Source organism: Macaca mulatta, chromosome 13, assembly GCF_049350105.2.
Source record: "Macaca mulatta isolate MMU2019108-1 chromosome 13, T2T-MMU8v2.0, whole genome shotgun sequence".
NCBI classification, from domain to species: domain Eukaryota; kingdom Metazoa; phylum Chordata; class Mammalia; order Primates; family Cercopithecidae; genus Macaca; species Macaca mulatta.
In genome coordinates this window covers 8,461,554-8,483,795 of record NC_133418.1, presented here as the reverse complement: position 1 = coordinate 8,483,795, position 22,242 = coordinate 8,461,554, and the positions used below count along the sequence as shown (strand labels likewise).

Sequence of the window (22,242 nt, the reverse complement as noted above, 5' to 3'; positions counted from 1 at the left end):
AAATATTACTGAGACATATAACAATATGAATGAATCTCACAGAATGATAATTTAGTGAGAAGTCAGATACAAAAAAAGTACATTCCATTTATAATTATCCATTTAGAGAAGTTAGAAAACTGGAAAAAGTAATCCAAAGTGATAGAGGTGAGAATGGTGGTTACCTTTAGCAGTGCACACTAAGTGGGATAGTGCACAAGGGAACCCGCTTAGGCCCTGGGGATGATTGGTGTGATGATGGCACGGGTGCATATGTAAGAGTTCAAGATACACACCTAAGATTTGTGGGCTTGACTCTGTAATTACAGTCTCCCATCAATTTGAATAAATAGGCTTTGAGGAGTATTGCCATTCTTTCTTTTCACAGGGAACACTACCCAGTTTTTATTACTTTATGTGTTTGTTTGTTTGTTTATTTGAAACTGGGTCTCACTCTGTCACCCAGGCTGGAGTGCAGTAGCACAGTCTTGGCTCACTGCAACCTCCACCTCTCAGGTTTAAGTGATTCTTGTGCTTCAGCCTCCCAAGTAGCTGGAATTACAGCCACGTGCCACCATGACTGACTAATTTTTTACTTTTAGTAGAGATGGGGTCTCGCCATGTTGGCCAGGCTGGTCTCAAACTTGTGACCTCAAGTGATCTGCCCACCTCGGCCTCCCAAGGTGTTGGGATTACAGGCATGAGCCACCATGCCTGGTTCATTTAACTCATTTAAAATAACATGTAATTCTCCATTTCTCACCACTGCACACATTTGACAAATTTTATAGCTGTAACCCTAGCTCCTAGTACAACAGTGGCTCTGGGTTGCAATTGGAAGACAGCCTTTGGTGAACCCTAAACACAGGTGTGGTAGACATCTCTTGTTTTCCTCTCAAAGCCTGGGTCGTAGGCTGCCCTCTTACGACTTTTCCCCATAGAGGGGTTAATTGGTGAACCTACTGAAATTTTGCATCAATTCCTTGGGAAGTACATATGTACATTTTTCTTCCATATGTTTTGTCTACACAAAGACTTTAAATGTGCACTTCCTCTTCTACTTATTTTTGAGTGATCCTTGGAGAATTCCTTTAGTTTTGTTAAGCCTAAGGTTTAATCCTTAGAAAATGTGTAGGCATTTATTTTATGTGTTTTAAAAGACTAAATTGTGAAGTGCTGTCCTCACAAATGTATCACCAAAAGGTGGAAGCCAACAGAGAAAACAGTTTGATTCATTCAGTGTCTAGATGAGAAGTGTTTGTTTTTTGGCCTTTTGGCTAAGATCAAGTGTAGATGGGAGGTGTGAATTTTATGAAATTTGGACTTCAGTTAAAGCACCCTTTAGAATGTGAGTAGAAACTTAAATATAAAAAAGAATGATTAAAAATAAATGTAAATGAAATGTATTTTTAACCCTGGACGCTTTATCAAGATTAATTAAGCTAACACAAAGATAGTATAAGCAGAGGAATAATGAACAAGATATTAGTAAAACAGAAAAAAATTGACTTAGTTAACAGGTCAGAAACTGGTTCATTACAAAGACCATTAAGGGACAAATATTTGACAAATGTGTTGAAGAAAAAGCGAGGCATAAATACCATCAGGAATAAAGAAGCGTAATTGCGGATATAAAAGGATATTTACAAAAGATTTTAAAACTTATATAAAAAGGACAATTTTAAGTAAAATACAAATTATCAATATTTATCCCTGAAGAAGTAAAAGGCTGACATGAGCCTGTAAAAAAATGGTAATGCCCCTCAGGGATTCTCTTCTGCTGAAAAGGTGCTAAGGTCAAGCAAGTCCTTACAGCTCTCAATGACTGATTTCCATCTTATTTCAGATCATAGAAAAATGTGGGAAGATTTTCATCTCATTTAATAAGGTTAGTATAATCTTGGCACCACAATCAGGTAAAGCTCGCACAAGAAAAAAAAATGTATAGGCTAGTCTTACATATGTATATAGATGTCAAAATCCTAATTAAATTTCTTAGTAGTTTGAGTCCAGCAGTGTAATAAGAGTTAAGACCAAGAAGAGCTTATATTAGGGCCATAAGGATAATCCAGTGCTAGAGAAATCTTTCAGAGTAATTCACCACAACAGATTGAAGGAGATAGACGATATGTAATCTCTCAGATGCTGAAAGCAGTCTATAAAATTAACACCTACTTGTTATAAAGTCCTTACAGAAAACTAGGAATAGGAGAGAAATCACCTAACTGGATAAATATTTTCTCTCAGAAACTTACAACAAACGTATTTTATGTTAAAACATTAGACACACGTTTTAAATTCAAGAATAAGAGAAAATGCTATCACTATTATTGCAATATGAGAGTATGAGAAAATAGGAGGTACAATGTATAAATACTAGAATGAAAAAGTCAGAGCGAATTGCGCATGACATTCTTGTTTAAAACATTCCAGAGAATCCATTGGCAGATTGGACTAATAAGAAACTTTAGCCAAGTGGAAACAGGATACGAGATCTCCATTCTTACACAGATTTGCAGCAGATATAACCCAAGCCTAAAAAACTATACTTCTAGGAGCACATTTTTTTTTTGTAGATTTCCAAAAATCTCCAAAGGAGAATTGTATATTTCAAAATGCATTTAACTGTGTGTATGAGGCACTTTCACCAGTCTTTTGGTTGGAAATAATCTAATGACATGCTAAAAAGGCAGATATCATGAGGATAATCTAATAGAATTCTATAATGTCTTCTCAGCAATTAAAATGCTCAATTTAAAATCATATGAATTGATGCCAGCATTTCAGAGTTACTATGCGCATTTTCAAAGATGAAATACATAAAATCTCGTGTTCAATCATAATTAACAGATGAATATTTTCAGTTGTTTTGATTATAGGAAACACTAACTTGGGAACTTAATTAAGAAAAATGTTATTCCCCAAACCAGAATTCCATTCTTTCATTAGTTTATCTGTATTCCAAAAAAGTACTTAAATTATTATCCTTACCATATTTTAAATTGCATCAATAAGAAATCTGTGAAAATTTGTTTTCCTTCTTGTTAAACAAATATCTATATAATATCTTTCCATTTGCCTCTTTGCCTGCAAAGCCTAAAATATTTACTATCTGGCCTGTTACAGAAAACAAGTTTCTGCCACCTGCTCTAGCCAGTTATCCATACCCAGCAATGTCTCTTTTAATAATTCAAATTGTATTCTTTAACTCTTGCTATTTCTTTCCACTTCTACTTTTTTCTTGTTATACCTTCTCTATGTGACGTGTATGTGGTGATGACACATTTATAAGTAGTTACTTTTCACCATGTCTTGGTGTAATATCTTGATGCGTCAGTTCTTTGGTGCAGGCTTGCTCAGTTACCTACGTCAACTAAAAGGAAGCTAGTAGCATTTGGAAAGGACCAAGGGGATAATTTGAAAATAATCAAGGTTGAGGTTTTGGAGGAAACTGAAAACGTACATCAGGTAGAGGGATGAGAACACATGTTAGGAGCTCAGAAAATGTGTGGTTGAACTAAAATGCATAGCTGTAGCCCTCCTACAAGGATCGTAGGTGAGCGTAGGTAGAGTGAGCCAGGCCCCACAGTAAGGAAAAAGGCTGTGATGGTTCTGCCTTTCTGAGGTCTGGCTTCCTGCCTTTGCCATGGGACTCTGCCAAGTCAATACTTCGTAGACTGCAAGTCAGTTCAAAGAGAGAGCCAGTTTTGGCTTCTGTGTAGCTGGACTTAAGTCTGTGGCAGCGTGTGAGTCATTATCAGGACCTCTGCTCTTGAGGAATGCAGAGAAAGGAGTTTTTTTTTCTTTCTTCCCTTAAGAGAATGTACTCTAGGTACAATTATGGGGACAAATCAGCATCTACCAAGTTGTGTAGAAAAACAAATTATAGGCCAGGCACGGTGGCTCACACCTGTCATCCCAGCACTTTGGGAGGCTGAGGCGGGTGGATCACCTGAGGTCAGGAGTTTGAGACCAGCCTGGTCAACATGGTGAAACCCCATCTCTACTAAAAATACAAAAATTAGCCGAGCATGGTGGCTCATACCTGTAATCCCCGCTACTGGGGAGGCTGAGGCAAGAGAATTGCTCGAACCCAGGAGGCAGAGGTTGCAATGGGCCGAGATCACGCCATTGCGCTTCAGCCTGGGCGACTGAGCGAGACTCGATGTCTGGGAAAAAAAAAAATGTTTTACTTTTCTGTTTCTTAAACATGAATTTCCTTGCATACTTTCATAAAAAATTATTTTAAATCTCTTCTAAAAATACCTAGCTGTAGCAGTAAGAGGATTCAGCCGTTGCTGAATTTATTATTGGAGATGATGTAGCTTGTGTGTGTGTAGGAATACTCAGTGGTACTCTGTTTTTCTTGGTGCTTTTTCAAGTCTTGTTAATCTTCTTCCTGTTTTCCTGAGAGGAGCTGTCAAAAATATACTTCCCAAATAACTAAACTCTAAATATGATTGGAGGGAGCAATTCTTTCTTATTTCGTCTTTATACTTTATACGTATGTATATATACACTTTAATATATGTAATGACATTAAGATTGCTTGTTTTTAAATGCGGTCATTTTTATTGATTTGTGTTCCTCCTGTCTTTTAGCTCCTGATGATAATTCATTATTGCTGCTGCGGGCAGAGTTATATTTGACCATGAAGAACTATGAGCAAGCGTTCCAGGATGCCAGTGCAGTCTGTCAGAATGAACCTCTCTTGATTAAGGTATTTGTATGTGTTCGCTTTGGAGATAATCAATGTGAAGTTTATACCATTTTCTTAAAAATAAAAGTAAGATTATTGTGATCAGGTACCTGTAGACAAAGTATGTTTCCCTCAAATTACTGTAGCCTACATTTAGCAATCCTTACCTCATACTAAAGCAACCTGATTTAAAAGACTAAATCTCCAACTGAATTTAGCTGAGAAACACGAATTTTGATTACACTTAATAGATATTTAGCTGAATAATATGCTGCCTGCATTGAAAAAATATATAAATAAAATCAAATTTTATAAAGTTGTAAGTGAAGAAAAAAATATTTAAAATTGCAGCGTAAATAGGAAGATCACATAATGATCCTGGTTAGCTGTTGGATCCTAATATGCATATGAACAAATCAATGCTATTGGTGAAAGAGGTAACATTTTGTGTACATTTTACACTAATTTTAGTCTCTGTGTTTTGATTGGAAAGGTTTAATATTTCTCTCATGACAAAAAAAGAACTTTGCTGATCTAATAATGATAGCTTAAGTAGTATTTAAAGAAGTTTAAGAAGCCAAAGAATAAAAGCTTTTTCACGAATCTTTGAATGTTAAAGTTTTGAAGAGCTTGTGATGAAATTACCAGCTATAGCATGCTCTATTAGTCAGTGAATAATTAAAAATATTTATTCTGCTCTATTACTTTATATCACCTTTGTTTTAGAAACATTAAAGAGACATTAAGCCAGGTTAGTAGACAAGCTCTGGGAAGCCTGCCCTTTTCCCTCCCACCTGTTTTTTTTTTTTTTTTTTTTTTTTTTGAGGTGGAGTCTTGCTCTGTCACCTAGGCTAGACAATTCTCCTGCCTCAGCCTCCCGCGCAGCTGGGACTACAGGCACCTGCCACCACACCCAGCTAATTTTTTGTATTTTTTAGTAGAGACAGAGTTTCACTGTGTTAACCAGGCTGGTCTCAATCTCCTGACCTCGTGATCTGCCCGCCTCGGCCTCCCAAAGTGCTGGGATTACAGGCATGAGCCACTGCGCCCGGCCTCCCTCCCATCTTTTAAAACGAATATTTTCAGGTTAGCTTGAGTGTCAAGTTCAACCTAGGAATAAGCCCAAGGATGGAAGCAGATATTTGTTGGACTAAGCTCAGAAATCTATTTTGTTGCTTGTTTGTTTCCCTATAAAAGAAGTTTAGACTCCAGTTTCGAATGCCTTTTCTCCTATGCCTTCATCCATTCTTCTTCAAAATTATGTTTTCAATTGACAAACAAAAATTTGTATAATTTATCAGGTGCAATATGTTGATTTGAAACATGTATACACTGAGAAATGGCAAATTCAAGTTAATTAACATATGCGTTACCTCACATACCATTTTTGTGGTGAGAACACTTAAAATCTATTCTCTTAGCAGTTTTCAAGAATGCAATACATTATTATCGACCATATTCAACATATGGTATTGTAATAGATCTCTTGAACTTATTTCTCCTGTTTGACTGAAATTCTGTATCTTTTGACCGACATCTCCCCAGTTCCTCTCCCCTGCCACTCTTCTTCTGAGTTAATTTCTATCAGTAATGATCAAGCTTTAGTTATTATGAATTATAACTATTATTTCTGACTGACAGCAGCCCTGCATTGCCCTCTGACACTAGATTCCTCTCCATAGTATTATTCTTTGAGCTAAAAACTTGACAGTGTGTCTCTGACGAAAGATAGACTTAATTCCTACAGAGGTACGTGGCTAATTGTAACTTTTCAAGGGAGGCAGCAAATGAATATCTAGTGTATGAGGTGGTATGAGATGATGGCCATATCTGCAGGGTCTGTTGCAAACCTGTGGACCTCAGTTCTTGACAGACACCCAGTGAAGAGAAGCTTCAACCAAACCGTAGTTTAATAAGTAAGTTGAAGATAGTAAAAGATATATTCTAAGTTTATTATTATAAGTAAGGACTGGGGAAGAAGTGCTACTGGAAGGTAAGGCAAGGGGATGGGCAGTAAGTTCACTGAGGAGAAGACTAAGGTGGCTGAGTGTGATCAAGCTGAGATGGAAGCTGGTTTAGAACCAAGCACTTTGAGAAGCACTTCTAGACTCTCGGGGGAGTTGGGTTACAGCAGTGTGTCTTATTCAAGCAAAACTGCCCTTTCAAGCATCCAGTCATGGCTAATATTCATCATGGCTAATGATTCAAAGCTTTTGGAGCAACTGGAGATAAGCCATTGCCAGCAAAATATTTGCCCATTTGCAGAAATAGATACAGGCACATGATCAGTTTGATCTTACCCACACAGCAAACCTGTAAGACTTAAAATTACTTAAAAGCCAGTTAATTTATTCAGTTAATAAATATTTATTGACATTGTGGTATCAAAACTGCAAATCTTGATTGGGATTCTGAGCACATGTATGAAACACTTGAAACTTTACGTGAAGTTCTTTGTGCATAGAAGAAGGTATTATTTTCTCAGAACTTTTGATAATCGAAGCAAATTTAGACACTACTGAAACATGAAAGTTGGGGACTTTCACAAGGCCTGAAAGGGGCCCTAGCAACTTTGTATTCTTACTTTTGTACTTTTCCTGACCAGGTGCAGTGGCTCACACCTGTAATCCCAGAACTTTGGGAGGCTGAGGCGGAAGGATCACTTGAGGTCAGGAGTTCAAGACCAGCCTGGCCAACATGGTGAAACCCCACCTCTACTAAAAATACACACATACACACACACACACACACACACACAGAATAGCCAGGAAAAAATTAGCCAGGCATGGTGGTGCACACCTGCAATCCCAGCTACTCTGGAGGCTGAGGCAGGAGAATCACTTGAACCTGCGAGGTGGAGGTTGCAGTGAGCCGAGATGGTGCCACTTCACTCCAGCCTGGGCGAGAGAGTGAGACTCCATCTCAAAAAATAATAATAATAACAATTTTGTACTTTTCCTTAAACAACTTTTCAAATGATGTAAGATTCAGGCTCCACCAAAGCAGAATCTTTTGTGATTCCGCTTTTGTGAAAGGAGAATAAGAACATGAGTCAAACCACATTTATTGTCAACGTAAGGTCCCATAGATGAATCCTGATTGTCTGAAGTGTATTTGAGACTTCAGGGAGCTCAGGGATGAAACTGCTGATTTGTTGTGTAGAATACTGATGTCTTTCGAAATGGCTGCTCTTCCCGAGAGCTGCAAGGTAAGCATGTGGTGAATAGACAGTTAGCAAACATGAGGAGACATGCTGGTGCTGGAGCTGGAACCTGGGCACCATCAGAAGAGTCATGGTATTTAAAACAGTGGAGAGACAAGTGCAGTAAGATAGGACCTGAAAATAGACCTTCACATTTACCCGTTAGTGGCTAGCAGTGTTCTGGAGAAATTTTAGTGCAGAAATAATAAAAATGACAGTAACAGGGGTAGTGGTTTACTTCTGGTAACAGTGAAGGAGTGAAGTAGTCGTGTGAATCCAGAGGGGAAAACAGTTATAAAAACTGGATGAAAAAAATAAAGACACTGTAAAGCCTCCAAAAACAGGAGTGGAAGAGAGTTTCTAAAAAACTTGCGCCTGAAAGGGATGAGAATTGTGTGTGGGTTTTTTGTTGGTTTGTTTTTGGTTTTGTTTTTTTGGTCCCTGAGTTCTCTCTATCTCCACAGCTACAGCTGCAAAAAAACAGTACTGGGACAAGCACGCAGCATCACCACCTAAAAGGACCAGGAGTTCAGACTTCTAACAGAACAGCTGACAATTAGGGGAAATCCCTAAAAGCAGAGAAATCCCAGAGTGGATGATTCCCAACTCTGGCCAAATCCTGACTTCCAAATTTCATAGGCACCAGGGAGAACCACAAGGCTTAAAAAGGAGCTGTGGAGGCTGGGTGTGGTGGCTCACACCTATAATCCCAGCACTTTGGGAGGCTGAGGCAGGCAGATCACAAGGTCAGGAGTTAGAGACTAGCCTGGCCAATATGGTAAAACCCCATCTTTACTAAAATAAATAAATAAATAAATAAATAAATAAATAAAATTAGCCACGCATGGTGGCATGCACCTGTAGTACCAGCTACTCAGGAGGCTGAGGCAGGAGACTCCCTTGAACCTGAGAGGCGGGGGTTGCAATGAGCCGAGATTGTATCACTGCACTCCAGTGAGAGAACAAGACTCTCACACACACAAAAAAAGAACAGTCAATTAAAATTGTCTCTGAGAGGGCCCAGATATTATATTTTCCACAAAGAGTCTTTGAAGAAGCTATTATGAATTAGTTCAAAGAGTTAAATTGCAAAGAATTGAAGGAAAGTATGGTACCTTTGACTCAAGAGCAATCTCAACAGAGAGATGGAAACTGTAAAAAATGGAAATTCTGGCTGGATGTCATGGTTCATGCATCTATGCCCAATGCTTTGGGAGGCTGAGGCAGGAGGATCACTTGAGGCCAGGAGTTCAAGACCAGCCTGGGAAACGTCGCAAGACCCCATCTCTACAAAAAGTTTAAAAATTAGCTAGGCAGGGTGGCATGTGCCTGTAGTCTGAGCTACTCAGGAGGCTGAGGCAGATTGTTTGAACCCAGGAGTTAAAGGTCACAGTGAGATGTGATCATGCTACTGCATTCCAGCCTGGGCAGCAGAGTGAGACCTTGTCTCTAAAAAAGAAAGAAAGAAAAAAGAAATTCTAGAATTAAAAATTATCAATGCTGAAATTTAAAATTTCTAGGTAGGCTTAATAACACATTATACATGGCAAAATAATCAGTGAAATTGAAGATAGATCTATAGAAACAGAAATTATTCAATGCAAAGAACAGAAAGAAAAAAGACTAAAGAAAAATGAAAAGAATCTTGGAAACTTGTGGGACAATATGAAGTGGTACAATATATGTGCAATTGGAATCCCAGAAGAAGACAGAAAATGTTTGGCAAGAAAAAAAAGAAGAAATAATGGGTGAAAAGTTTCCAAATTTAGTGGGAAACATTAATATTAGACCCGAGAAGGTTAATTCAAGTTATAAGCAATGATAAACTCAAATCATAATCAAATGGCTAGGCTGTAAGCCAAAGATAAAAGGAAAGTCTTAGAAGCAGTAAGAAAAATGACATGAAATGAGAATGAGAAAAATGACATACAGGGAGATAATATTTATGGTTGTCATCTCATCTGAAACTGTGGAAGCTGGTTGACATTGGAACAACATATTCCAAGTACTAAGAGAAAGTCTTTCAACTATATGTAAACCAGTAAAAAAAGAAACAAAAATAGTATTTTTACAGATTTGAGAAAATATGGTATTCATAAGATGAAAAGAAAATGCCCTGGAAATTACTGATCTGTATTGTATTTTGTTTACTTTTATTGTGGCGCTGAGTATATTATGATTTGTATTATAATTGGTTTTAGTCATGTCTGTCTTAGCTCATGAGACTGTAAACTCCTGGAAGGCAGGAAGATGGTAGTGACCTGTAATTGCTGAATGAATTTAAAGTGGATAGCCAGTTTTCTCCTAGCACATCCCTTAGAACTCCTTTGTGCAGTATATTTCAGGTATGGTAGCTCCTGTGTTCTGACTGTAGATTGTATTTATGAGCTATTGAAGTTTGCTAAGTTTCCAGGGTGGAGAGAGACAGGAGCAATGGAGTCATCCTTGGTGGGTTTTGTTTATTCTGTGTAATGTGAAGTTAAAACAAATTGTTTTAATAAATTTGTTCAGGGAAGTTTGTATTCAAGTATGTAATCATGCTGAGTTTTAAACATGTATACTTTGTCTTCGGTGAATCTAGGGACATCAAGTAAAAGCTCAGGCTCTTTCTGGATTGGGAAGAAGTAAGGAAGTGTTAAAGCAGTTTCTCTACTGCCTCGCTCTAAATCCTGAGTGTAACTCTATGAAGAAAGAAGCACAGAAGGTAAGAGTTCTGTTAAAGGACTTTCTCCTTCAGGTCTTGTTTATAGCCTTCATGTCCCTGCTGAGTAACCCTTGCCTGTGAAATAAACAAGAAATATAATTCTGAATGTGCGTGATGATGTGATAAAAAGCCCACGGCAATAATTATAAGGTTCATGCATTGGATAACTTCTAGGGAAACATTATATTTTGTCCCTGGGTAAAGCGGAGTGTTTCGTGAGACAGCATAAACATGCCTCGATTCTGTTGACATAAAGACACGTGTGAGACAAGGCAAGGTTATTATAGTTTGTGTAGAAGCTTTATAAAAGACATTATGATATATGTAAAATGTATCAATTCGGCTCTATAGGGTGACCTGTGATTTTCACCAAAGCTTCACCAGCATAGTGCCGAAATATCTGCTCGTTTACCCATCATCCGGTCGCACTGAATGTGGAAATCTATCCTGTTAAAAAGCTTATACGATGGTTACCTGGTATTTACTTAGCACTTCCAATGACCAGGAGTTTTTATGTTTTTCTGTTTATGCCTCCCTGTTTTAACTCTGTTTATTGTCAACTTCTACCATGTATTTACTCTGTAATTTTTACTTACCTGTCTAGTTCTATTTTCTGGAGCAACAGAAAATGAATCAGTTCTTCCTTGTACAATTCAAACCACATAAGATGTTTGAGAACAGCTATTATCTTTGCCTTAATGTCACCTTGTGGGCCAAACATTCTTTTCTCACAGAGTGGCGTTTCTAAGATTTCCTCTTCTGGATGCGTTCTAATGTACCCTGTATTTTAGCATCTATATTTGACAGCCACGGTTGGTAAAATTTTACCTCCAGTTGTGTTCACATTAGGGGCATGTTTATTTTTAAGTACCTAGCTCATCTTTTTTTAAAATAGGAACTTTATAGCAACGTTGTTTTTTATCTTCTCTTGTGCAGTTGAATGGTGTTAGTCCTGTTCAGTTGTCCTGACAGTTGTTCAGTTGACCAGTGTCACTCATTGGTTTTTGGCCATCATTTCAACTTATCTAAATAATACTGCATCTTCAGCCTGCTGTTCAGCTATCCCTGCCTGCTTTGTCCTATATGGAAACTTCCTAAGCATCTTAAAACATGTCTCAACTGATTCTCATAACACTTTTCTGAGAAAGTCAGCCCAAGGTCAAAGAGGTGAAGCACATTCACCAAGGTTCCTGGACCAGGGTTTAGGTCTTGTGGGTTGTTGTCTACCTGGAGCTTTTTCAGACATGGTGTTTTCCCCTGGGCATTCTATGACTGAAAGATACCGTGTATCACAGAAGGTACCGAAAACAATGTTAGCCTGTTCACATGGAATGTGGCTCCATCTCCAGCAGCTCTGCTGAGGCTACTCAGAGCTGGGGCTGAGGACATTGATGACCCTGCTGAGGGTGGTGGTGTGCGTTGCTACAGGGCCATGGATTCTAGTGCATCCACCTTGAACCACGAGGAACAGTGGAGGGTGGGAGGAGTCTTCGTTTAGGTTTCAGTCACTCCTGTCTGCTTTCCTCAAACCTTGGATGCAGCTGAGGCCATGAGGACCACAGGACCATTTGAGTGTCTGCTAGAACTGGGTGTCAGCTAGAAAGCCTAACTGGCCATTGCTGTCCACCCTTCCCCTGCCCCCCCCCCCCAGTGCCGCTCCCTGGTTCTTGAACCACAATTATGGCCTTTCCCTCTCTCTTCCTTTAAAGTTCTTTACCTGGTGGCTCTTCTGGTTCTCATAAATAAAGCAGTTCTGTATAGTGACCTCAGCCCTGTGGGTGATCACAGCTTAGATTTAATTCAAAGCCCCCAGCAACCTTTACACTACCTTTCTCTCTTATCTGTGTGGCTTTTAGGGGAGATTTTATGTAGTGTGTAAGGACCAGGTAGAAGGAAGTGGTAATGCTTTTGTCATTGGGAAGTGTAAGACGGAAAGGAATTGGAAGCTAAAATAACAATACATTGACTCTGGTTTCAAAAATGTTTGGATTTTACAAGGTTGGCAGTTAAAATTATTCTTTTCACGTTTTAGGCTTATTTGGCCTCTTAGTTTCCTCTGAATCTATAAGACATACTATATTTTCACAAAAGTGTTTTAAAATATATATTTTTTTTCTTTTCTTGGCAATTTTATAGGTAATGTGTGAAGTGCTGTTTTCAGCTACAGAAAATGTGCATGAAAATTTAACATCTTCCATCCAAAGCAGATTAAAGGCTCAGGGTCACAGCCACATGAATGCCCAGGCTCTGCTGGAAGAACGTGATGCAGGGAGCTCGGAGGTATGACGGGCATGTGTTTGTCAGGATTCTCTTGATTAAGCTTTATGTAATTGCTTCCTTTTGAACAGTTACAGATTATTCACACATTATGGCATTACGTTAGTTAGACATATTTCTCAAGATCAGTTGTAGCTCCTTAACCTGGGAGTTGGAACTTTTACATGAAGTCTGTGGAAGTAATGAGAATGATTAAAGATCGAAAGAAGCTTTGGAACACCACCAAATCACGCAAAATGGCAGGAGACTTGAAGTTATTTTGGCTTGGAGAAAATAAAGCAAAGGGATGATTTGAATATGACATACGATTTTATGTGTGTACGTGTGTGTTTGTACGTGTGTGTGTGTGTGCACGCATGTGTGTGTAGATAGACAGATAGACAGACAGATTGCATATGAAGATAACTTTTCACTTTCCCAGCTCAGGAAGAAATTATCCTGTATTTTACTGTGGAAAGAATGAAGCTCATCTTAGAAATTAATAGATGAAACCAATTATGAAGGAAGAGTATAAGCCCCCCCCTTTTTTTTTTCCAAAGATTTCTAGTACAGGCTACTGCATTCTTTTTATCTTATGCTATGATTTCTTTAATATTCAGGATTCCTTTTTTTCCTACTTAACCAGAATTCATCTGAGAAATCTGATATGCTTGGAAATACCAATTCTTCAGTTTTGTATTTTATACTGGGTCTACACTTTGAAGAGGATAAAAAGGCGTTAGAAAGCATCCTTCCAACAGCACCCAGCGCTGGCTTAAAGAGGCAGTTTCCAGATGACGTGGAGGATGCACCTGACCTGAACGCCCCTGGAAAAATTCCCAAGAAAGGTCAGTGAACTATTTTCATCAGGCAGTTCTGTGACTCCAAAGTGACAGAATGCTAGCTAGTATTCAATATATTTAAAAATTTTTTACACCATTTAATATTAGTAATGAAATGATTATATCAGCTCTAAGATTATAGAGCATTTTAGGTGTTTTATACTGCAAAGACTTCATAGTCAAAAATAGCAGAGAAAATTTAGCCAAAATTTTAAATTTTATTCATGCTTACCATTCAGATAAATTATTGCTATATGCTATTAACTGAACAGAAACTATTTCTGCCCAGTGTGATTTGTTACGTTGATACAACACGTTTGGTCCAGAGGAAATACATTTCTTGCATGGGTGTTGTTCAGGTGCTTAGGTGTTAATGACAGCGTTTTAAATTTTTTCACATTCAGATCTCTCACCTCAAAGGAGCCCAAACTCTGAGACAGAAGAAAGTCAGGGGCTCTCGCTTGATGTAACTGACTTTGAGTGTGCCCTCTGCATGAGGTAGGATGGTACAGAATCCATGCAACTGTTTTAAAACTTCAGCCTTTCTGAAATGTATACCAAAGTGTAATGGGCTTTTTATTATCAGGGAAACTATGGAGAGCTCAGTAATAGTTCATTTATCTTCTAAAGATTTGAGAGGATATAAAATGGCAGTGCATGCAAGTGTTTTCTAGAACAGTAAGGGGATTGCATAAGGAATCCTTCGAAAACCAATCCGTGATTTGAAAGTCTGTGCTGGACATTTCTGGCTGAAAACAGATATTTTGTTCCAGGTTGCTCTTTGAACCTGTCACTACGCCCTGTGGACACACATTTTGCCTAAAATGCCTTGAGCGCTGCCTTGACCATGCTCCACACTGTCCTTTGTGCAAAGACAAACTTTCAGAAGTAAGTACATTTTGGGAAATGACGGGACAGCTCCTCCTGTCATCCCTTGGTGGATGCTTATTCCCTGTCTTGCATTGCTTCCCCTGCCCAGTTGTTAAAGAAAGTGAGATTTCTCCAATCAAAGATAGGTCTTTTCTCATCTCTTTGATTGATCAAGAAATACACAAGGAAGGTTTACATGCAGAAATTGCTAAATGTTAAGGACATTTTTAGGTAGAAATTTTAGTTGAGATAGATTGAAAATAGCTCACATTATGAGCCCTTACATTACGTTCATTGTAAATGGTTGAGACATTGTCATGGTGCACTTAATGTGCTCCAGGAATTCTCTTTTTCATCTTGAGAGTTTTTCGTAGGATTGAAGACTTGATCATTTCTGACCACTGGTGAGTCCCTTTAGGGCTTTTACCAGTTGTCAGTTATTATTGTCTTTGGTCTGAAATCAAAACCAGTAAAAGTCGGGTTCCATGGGGAAGCTATTTAATGATATTTAGCCCCAATATAAACGATTAAATCCATTTACTTTAGGTGTGGTAAATACAATGAAGAATATTTAAAAGCTGAAGACCTTCTGATCAATTTCTGAAATAGTGAATCCATGTCAGCTGTATTGGGCTGTGGTCCCATTAGCACCATTAACTTTCTATGGAGCAAGTCATATAACATCTTAAGGAGATGGGGAGCATCTTCCTTTGTTTTGCATTCATTAAATGAGACTGATAATATTGCCTTAATTACTTTCCAGAGATTAAATTTATTGAATGCATTTTAAGTAGGATAAAGTTTTTTTTCTTTTTACAAATGTACAGTAAAATTTATTCTTTAAATCTGATGTGATAAGAGGAGATATTATACTTAAGTGAAGTTTTAAATAATTATAACCTTGAAAATTTACTGCCAAAACATTTTTAAAATAACTAGTTACAACTGAAACCATTTTCTAAAACATTATATGTGCATACTTGCTTTATTAAATTGCATGCATACTGAATCTTTTTAAAGTCTTCAGAGTTCTCATAAACATCAATTATTGTGCTGTGCACTGTGTGTCACGGTGGTGGCTGTGTTCTGAGTCTGCAGAGCTGTTTCCTTGGTGGCCCCTGTGCAGTTTTCCTCCAGGCATTTGCTGTCTCTTCTTGCTAGTAGATGCATCGGACCCATTGCCTCTTGTTCTGGTGCCTGCCTGGGCCAGAACAGGTCGTCTGTTCTTATAAGAATAAAATGCATGTATGTGTGAGCCCTGTTTACAACACAGACCTTACTCACTTCCGTTTCAATGCTGCCTTGTAGGGGGCTGAGTGAAGAAGTGATAGCTGGAGGTTGGCGCTAGAATAGAAGCTGCTTAAGTACTGAGGCTTTCTGTGACCTGTTTTCCCTGTATTTCCAGGGACCAGCACATTCACCAGACTTTAGAAGTCTTTGTTGAATGAATGAATGAATGAATGATTACATGCAAACTATACATGGATTACTAATGTTCCAGAAATTAGAAATTAGAATACTATAAAATGAAATAAAATCCAAAATTATAGTTTCGTCTTTCTTCAATGCAGAAGTCACATCATGTGCATAGGTGACTTTGCACGCACTACCAGGGACTTGAATCATCAATTGTATGTGAATCTACAGAACCCTTGGTTAGCATCATGCCAAGTAGAACACATTTTATTATATTACTCTTCAATAAAAGGACGTCATAAACCATTTATTAAATACCTATGTCATATAATAATGACAATTATAAAGCAGTTTTGTGAATGAGGTGATAGCGTGTTTCTCTACCAGTTACCCTGTGATGGTGGTTCTCAAACGTAGGCGTTTCCAAAGTTTGAACTCCTGGTTCCCAGTCAGTCACAGCAATACATGTAGTTTGTTTCACACCAGCTATAGGGAAACCTGACAGTATGCGAAGGACTCACCCAGCCATCGTGTGTTGGAAATACGTGGAGCCGTACCAAGCCCAGAAATACAGCAGGCCACCAAAGAAAGAGCAGAGCCCTGAAGCTCGCCAGGCCTGGGGTCCTTGTGTGCCATGGGGGCTCAGCACTGACCCCCTTACCCTTTCTGAATCACAGCTTTATGAGCACAATAGAGAGAACAACCATAGTATTATACTGTTTTCAGGACCGGTAAAGCACCTGCAATGGTCCTGATGTGTATCAGAATGTCAGTGAAAAGAGCTACTATATGCTAGTATACATGCCTGCAATAAAACAGTGCAGCCTACCGAACTACTACTCTGTGTGCACACATGCACACACACATACACGCACACACAGAGTAGTAGTTCAGCCACATTGTGGCCCTTCTACCCACTGATCCCAGCACTTTCTTGTTGAGTCTCCTTCCACCTTTCCCTCACATCCAGCTTTAATCTATGGTCCCTCACTCTCTTTCTCAATCCAAAGAAAGTCAACTTTTGCCTTTTGCATGCATCCTGAGTAACACAACAAAGCTAGAAAAAAACACAACGTTGAGACGATTGGTGTCAGTTTAAATTAACAATTTTAAGTCTTAGACTCAAAACATGAGTAATCATTCTTACCTTCTTTCTCTAGTAGTTCCAGTTCTTCACTCTCCAAGCTGATCATTGCAAAAGTCTCTCTACTCCCAACATGCCCTACTTCACTCCCTCCCCTCTCACCAACATCAGGGCACTTGGTTGAAAATGTAGATGCTGTCAAGATTGAGTTGCCTCATCCTTTGCCCAGGTGAACGCCTCCTCCTGGCCTTTTCTCACAGCAGAGGGGCTGTCCGGGCTCCTGGCACAGACTGGCCCGCCTCCCTCTCCATCCCTGTTTCTTCTTACCTGCTCAGAGATCCTAGCCGCCACCTCTTTGTTCACCTTTTGACTCACGGAAGCTTCATCCTTTAGAGTCAGTTACCATACAGTATCATTTGACTATTTTTGTTTGTTTGTTTTTGTTGAAGTTATTGGCAAGCAGGAACTTTAACATAACTGTTCTGGCCGAAGAATTAATATTTCGATATTTGCCGGATGAATTGTCTGATAGGAAGAGAATTTATGATGAAGAAATGTCAGAACTGTCAAAGTAAGTGCTCATGTTGTGTGTCCTTGGTCTTAAGTTCAGATTGAACTTTGTCAACTTCAGCTTCACCTCAGATTTTCTTTTCATGGCAGAGAACTCTCTTGGCGTGTAAATGGAAACAAATGTTAGTTGTAAAGTATTTTTGGAAATATAATTGCAAGAAGTTATAAGAATTTTTTTCTTTTTTAATAAGGTATTTTTACAGTGTTTTAACAAAATTATATAGTTGCTTTTTGTATGTAAATAAGTGATACTGAATTTTTCAGGATTTAAAAAGCAAAGAAGGCTGGGCACAGTGGCTCATGCCTATAATATTAGCATTTTGGGAGGCCAAAGCAGGAGGATTGCCTGAGCTTAGGAGTTCAAGACCAACCTAGTCAACATAGCAAGACCCCATCTCTGTATTTAAAAAATATTTAAAAATAAATAAAAGGCAAATAATATAAATGTATTTGTTACTGATGAACTGTACACTTAAGAATAGTAAATTATATATTTTACCTCAAAAATTGTTTTAATGTAATATCTGCAAAATGGAGTAAAGTGAAGCACAGTTTTAAAAAGTAGAGAGAATGAGAACTAATACCCAGGATTGCGAATCACGACAGGCTTGACAGTTTTCATCTTTTAAAATGGCAAAAGTTTTGTATTTTAGTAGCGATCTTATCACTCTTCCACTCTTCTATTTAAAACTCATTGCCTTTGAGTACTATGCAGTTTTTGCTTTTATTATAATTTTAATAGAGTGCTTAAAAGCTATAACTTTTCCAAGCAAAGTAATATAATTCAGCATCTTCTCCTTTCTCAAGTTAAATAAGACAGATTGGTCAGGAAACCTGGGTGAGCAGAGAATTTTCATGTGCTATAGTCCTTGGCTTTCTTGTCCCTCTTAGCCTGAGGGTTTTCTTTTGTAGAGGGGAGAACTGAGGTTGGCTGGCTTTTGCTGTTTTGGTGGCCAGTACTACCCTCTGATCTAACAGCTCATGTATCTGAGGTAACATGTCCCCTTACTTCTGCAGTCTGACCAGAGACGTCCCCATCTTTGTGTGTGCCATGGCCTTCCCCACGGTCCCGTGTCCACTCCACGTCTTTGAGCCCCGCTATCGGCTTATGATAAGAAGATGCATGGAAACTGGCACCAAGCGGTTTGGCATGTGTCTATCTGCTGAGCACGCAGGGTAAGAACTGTCAGCATTCAAAGGGTCCTAATGAAGGGCAACGTTTGACGTTTTTCTTGCAGAATGATTTAGGTGGATGCTTGAAAACCTCCAGTGACTCCCATTACATAGCAAAGTCCAAGTTCAAGTGACTCCCATTACATAGCAAAGTCCAAGTTCAAGGCTGCCCACAATGCGGTCCCATCCCTTCTTTCTAGCCTCACTGCCCACCTCTTCCTTTCAAGCTAGTCCACTGCCGTGCTACTTGCCCTTCTCTTGTGACACCTCATGCTTCCAAACCTCCATGCTTCCCTCTGCCTGCAGTTTTCTTTATCCTCATTTATATACAAACAAATCTAGTCCAACTTTTGAGGTCTAGAAAAATTGCGGCTGGGCTTGGTGGCTCACATTTGTAATCCCAGCACGTTGGGAGGCGAGGGTGAGAGAATCGCTTGAGCCCAGGAGTTGGAGACCAGCTTAGGCAGCATAGGGAGACCCCATCTCTACAAAAAAAATTAAAAAAGAAAAATGTCTATATCCTGCACAAAGCTTTTTCTCTGTCTCTACAGCCAAATCATTTTCAGTCTCACAAAAACGCACTATGCTTGGTTTTCCCCTCCCCTCGTTTCACGTCTTTGTCCAGAGAGGGTGTTGCAGGCCAGCAGGTTGTTCCCCTCTGTAGACTGATTTGGGGACTCAGGACCCTCCCATCCCTTAGGGCCTTGTCAGCCCTACATGGTCATGATGAGGTCACTGCATCCAAGTGCTAACTGTGGAGGAGGCGCACGTGCTCTTAAAGGACTCTGGAGAAAGGGGGCTGCCTCCTGTTCACACCTGCTGCAGAGGAGCCTGGCAAATAGAGTCCACCCACGTGCCCAGGAAGAAGAGGAGACTGCATTTTTAGGGCCACTCAGAATTTTCTACCATAAATACCTAGGGACAGAGCTTTTTAAAATATGTATAGGACCTTTATGGAGAAAATTCTGAAACTTGAAAGATATTCAAGAAGTTCTGAATCAATGGAGAGAAATGCCATGTCTGTTGGTGCAGAGACTCGATGTCGTAGAGATTCCGTATCTACCCAGTTCCCCAAATCTAGAGTAATTTCTGTCAACATCTCCAGGAGGCTTCTTCATGGACTTGCTCAAGCTGATTTTAGAATCCGTGTGGAAAAGCAAAAGGCCAAGCCCAGATCTGGCTGAACAAACAGGAGAACATTCCTATAATATCAAGTTTACAAGCCTTAGTAAGTAGACCAATGAAACAATAAGGTAGAGATCTGAAACAGGTCCACTCGTATATGGATGCCAAATTTATAGACAATTGTATGAGAAAAGACAAACTACTCAATAAAGGGTGCCCAGAAAATTAGTGGATAGTCCAAATGAGAGGGGAGAAGAAAACTTTACTTTATGCCATAAATAAAAAATAACACATTTGTATTCCTAATGTGAAATGTGAAAAACAAAATATAAAAACATTTAAGAGGAAATATTGGGGACCGCCTTTATAATTTGGAATGGGGAAAGATTTTTTTATACCAGGTGCTGAGAATACATAAAAGAGGGAGAGATTAGTAAATTAGCATATATTAAAATTTGATTCATCTAAAGTCAGCACAGTGAAAAAATAAGCTATAAGAGTTCCACGTGCACTGAGAATATAGAACCCTGAAAAGAATGTTATTCCCATCCAAACAACAAGAAAAACAAGAAAAAGCAGATAAACCACAGAACATACACTCCTTGAAGCCATCAGAGAGTGGAGGTTGCTCAGGGTAACCAAACAAGATCCTACGGGGAGAGAGTAGGCAGAGCCCAGGAAGAGACATAAAAGCGTGTAGGAAGAATTCAGCTATTTTTTTTTTTTAAACAAATTGCCAATGACCTTGTGTGGGCTGGCATCAGAGTGCAGGTCTGGAGAGCTACACTCACAAAGGGAGTCTGCATCACACACAGGCTCTTAACCACAGATAAGAGGCTCCTTGGTGAGTCATGCCCTGCAGCGAGGCAGGCTTGGAGGAGCTGACGTTTATTTAGAGGCCCCTGCTGGTTGCTGGGGGCATTCAGTCCTCCCTTGAAGAGGAATCTTCAGGGCGCCTCCAGGTTCCCCACGCTGTGAATGAGATCATCCTGTTAGATACCAGGAACAGAGAGTTAAGAGAGAGTTTTATTAAGTGTATAAGTAGAGGCATCCAGGTGGCAGTTTGAATCATTGCTGCTCTTTAGTTTGAGGGATGTGTAGTAAAGCTGCTCACCATGAGGACTTTAGAATCACACTGCCATGAATTCTCATTTCGGCTCTGAATCTCCCTGTGGCCTTAGAGAAGTTAATTCCTCTGAGCCTCCGTGTTGTGTGGGCTTGAATTCGTATATATTATAAACTGCTGTGTGTGGTGCTTGGCACGTGGTAGTGTGAGAATATCACTGGGTTACGGGTGATAGTTACAATCAGAGTGTGGGTAAGAGCTGGGGAGAGCTTTGGAATGAGAATAGCCATATCCTAGAGCACCATTCTGGGTAGTACGGAGCAGCAGGGACATGCAGAGGTAGGGGCTGTGAAGGGCTGGGCTGGTTAGAGAGGGTGCAGGAGAGCAGAGGCATTGGCTCAGCAACAGTCTGCAGGGCCGTGCTTTAGGGAGGTCAGACAGGAGCCTGTCCAGTGATCTGAGCAATTCAGAGGGCATCTCTGACTACTTTTGGAGGCATTTTAATGGAACGGTAGGATATGGAGGAGTGAAGGGGAGGCAAGGAGATGAAGGCAGTGGCCGGGGACTGCTTTCCACAGCACTTTGGTTGGGGAGGGCAGAGCTGGCAGAATTGGAATGAGGTGAAGACCTTGTGGGCAAAGGCAGGAGGGAGGAGGAGCTGAGTGCCTTTGAAGGTGGAGGACTTGCTGCCCCAGCAACCAGCACCAGCAGAGGCTTCCAAATAAACGTCAGCTCATCCACGCCTGCCTCGCTGCAGGACATGACTCACCAAGGAGCCTCTTATCTGTGATTAAGAGCCTGTGTGTGATGCAGACTCCCTTTGTGAATGTAGCTCTCCAGACCTGCATTCTGATGCCAGCCCACACAAGGTCATTGGCAATTTGTTTAAAAAAAAAAAATAGCTGAATTCTTCCTACACGCTTTTATGTCTCTTCCTGGGCTCTGCCTACTCTCTCCCTGTGGGATCTTTGTTTGGTTACCCTGGGCAATCTCCACTCTCTGATGGCTTCAAGAGACATATGTTTTGTGGTTTATCGGGTTTTTCTTGTTGTTTTTCACACTCTTTTTAGTGTTCTGTATTCTCAGTGCACGTGGAACTCCTATAGCTTGTGTTTTCACTTTGTTGACTTTTGATGAATCAAATTTTAAGTGTGGGCTTGAATGCATATGTATTATAAACTGTTCCATGCGGTACTTGGCACGTGGTAGCATGAGAATATCACTAGGATAAGGGTGATAGTTACAGAGTGTGGGTA

The 22,242-nt window shown here is 39.6% G+C and overlaps 1 protein-coding gene across 1 annotated transcript in view; it reads left to right on the top strand.

The window, feature by feature from the left end:
- LONRF2 (LON peptidase N-terminal domain and ring finger 2) overlaps positions 1–22,242 on the top strand; it is a 40,211-nt gene that overhangs the window by 8,574 nt on the left and 9,395 nt on the right. Inside the window, exons 2-9 of the mRNA XM_015112962.3 lie at positions 4,581–4,699; positions 10,462–10,584; positions 12,721–12,864; positions 13,487–13,688; positions 14,087–14,180; positions 14,456–14,570; positions 17,502–17,623; positions 18,640–18,798. Coding sequence (XP_014968448.2) covers positions 4,581–4,699; positions 10,462–10,584; positions 12,721–12,864; positions 13,487–13,688; positions 14,087–14,180; positions 14,456–14,570; positions 17,502–17,623; positions 18,640–18,798 — 1,078 coding nt within the window. The remainder of the gene's footprint in view (positions 1–4,580; positions 4,700–10,461; positions 10,585–12,720; positions 12,865–13,486; positions 13,689–14,086; positions 14,181–14,455; positions 14,571–17,501; positions 17,624–18,639; positions 18,799–22,242) is intronic.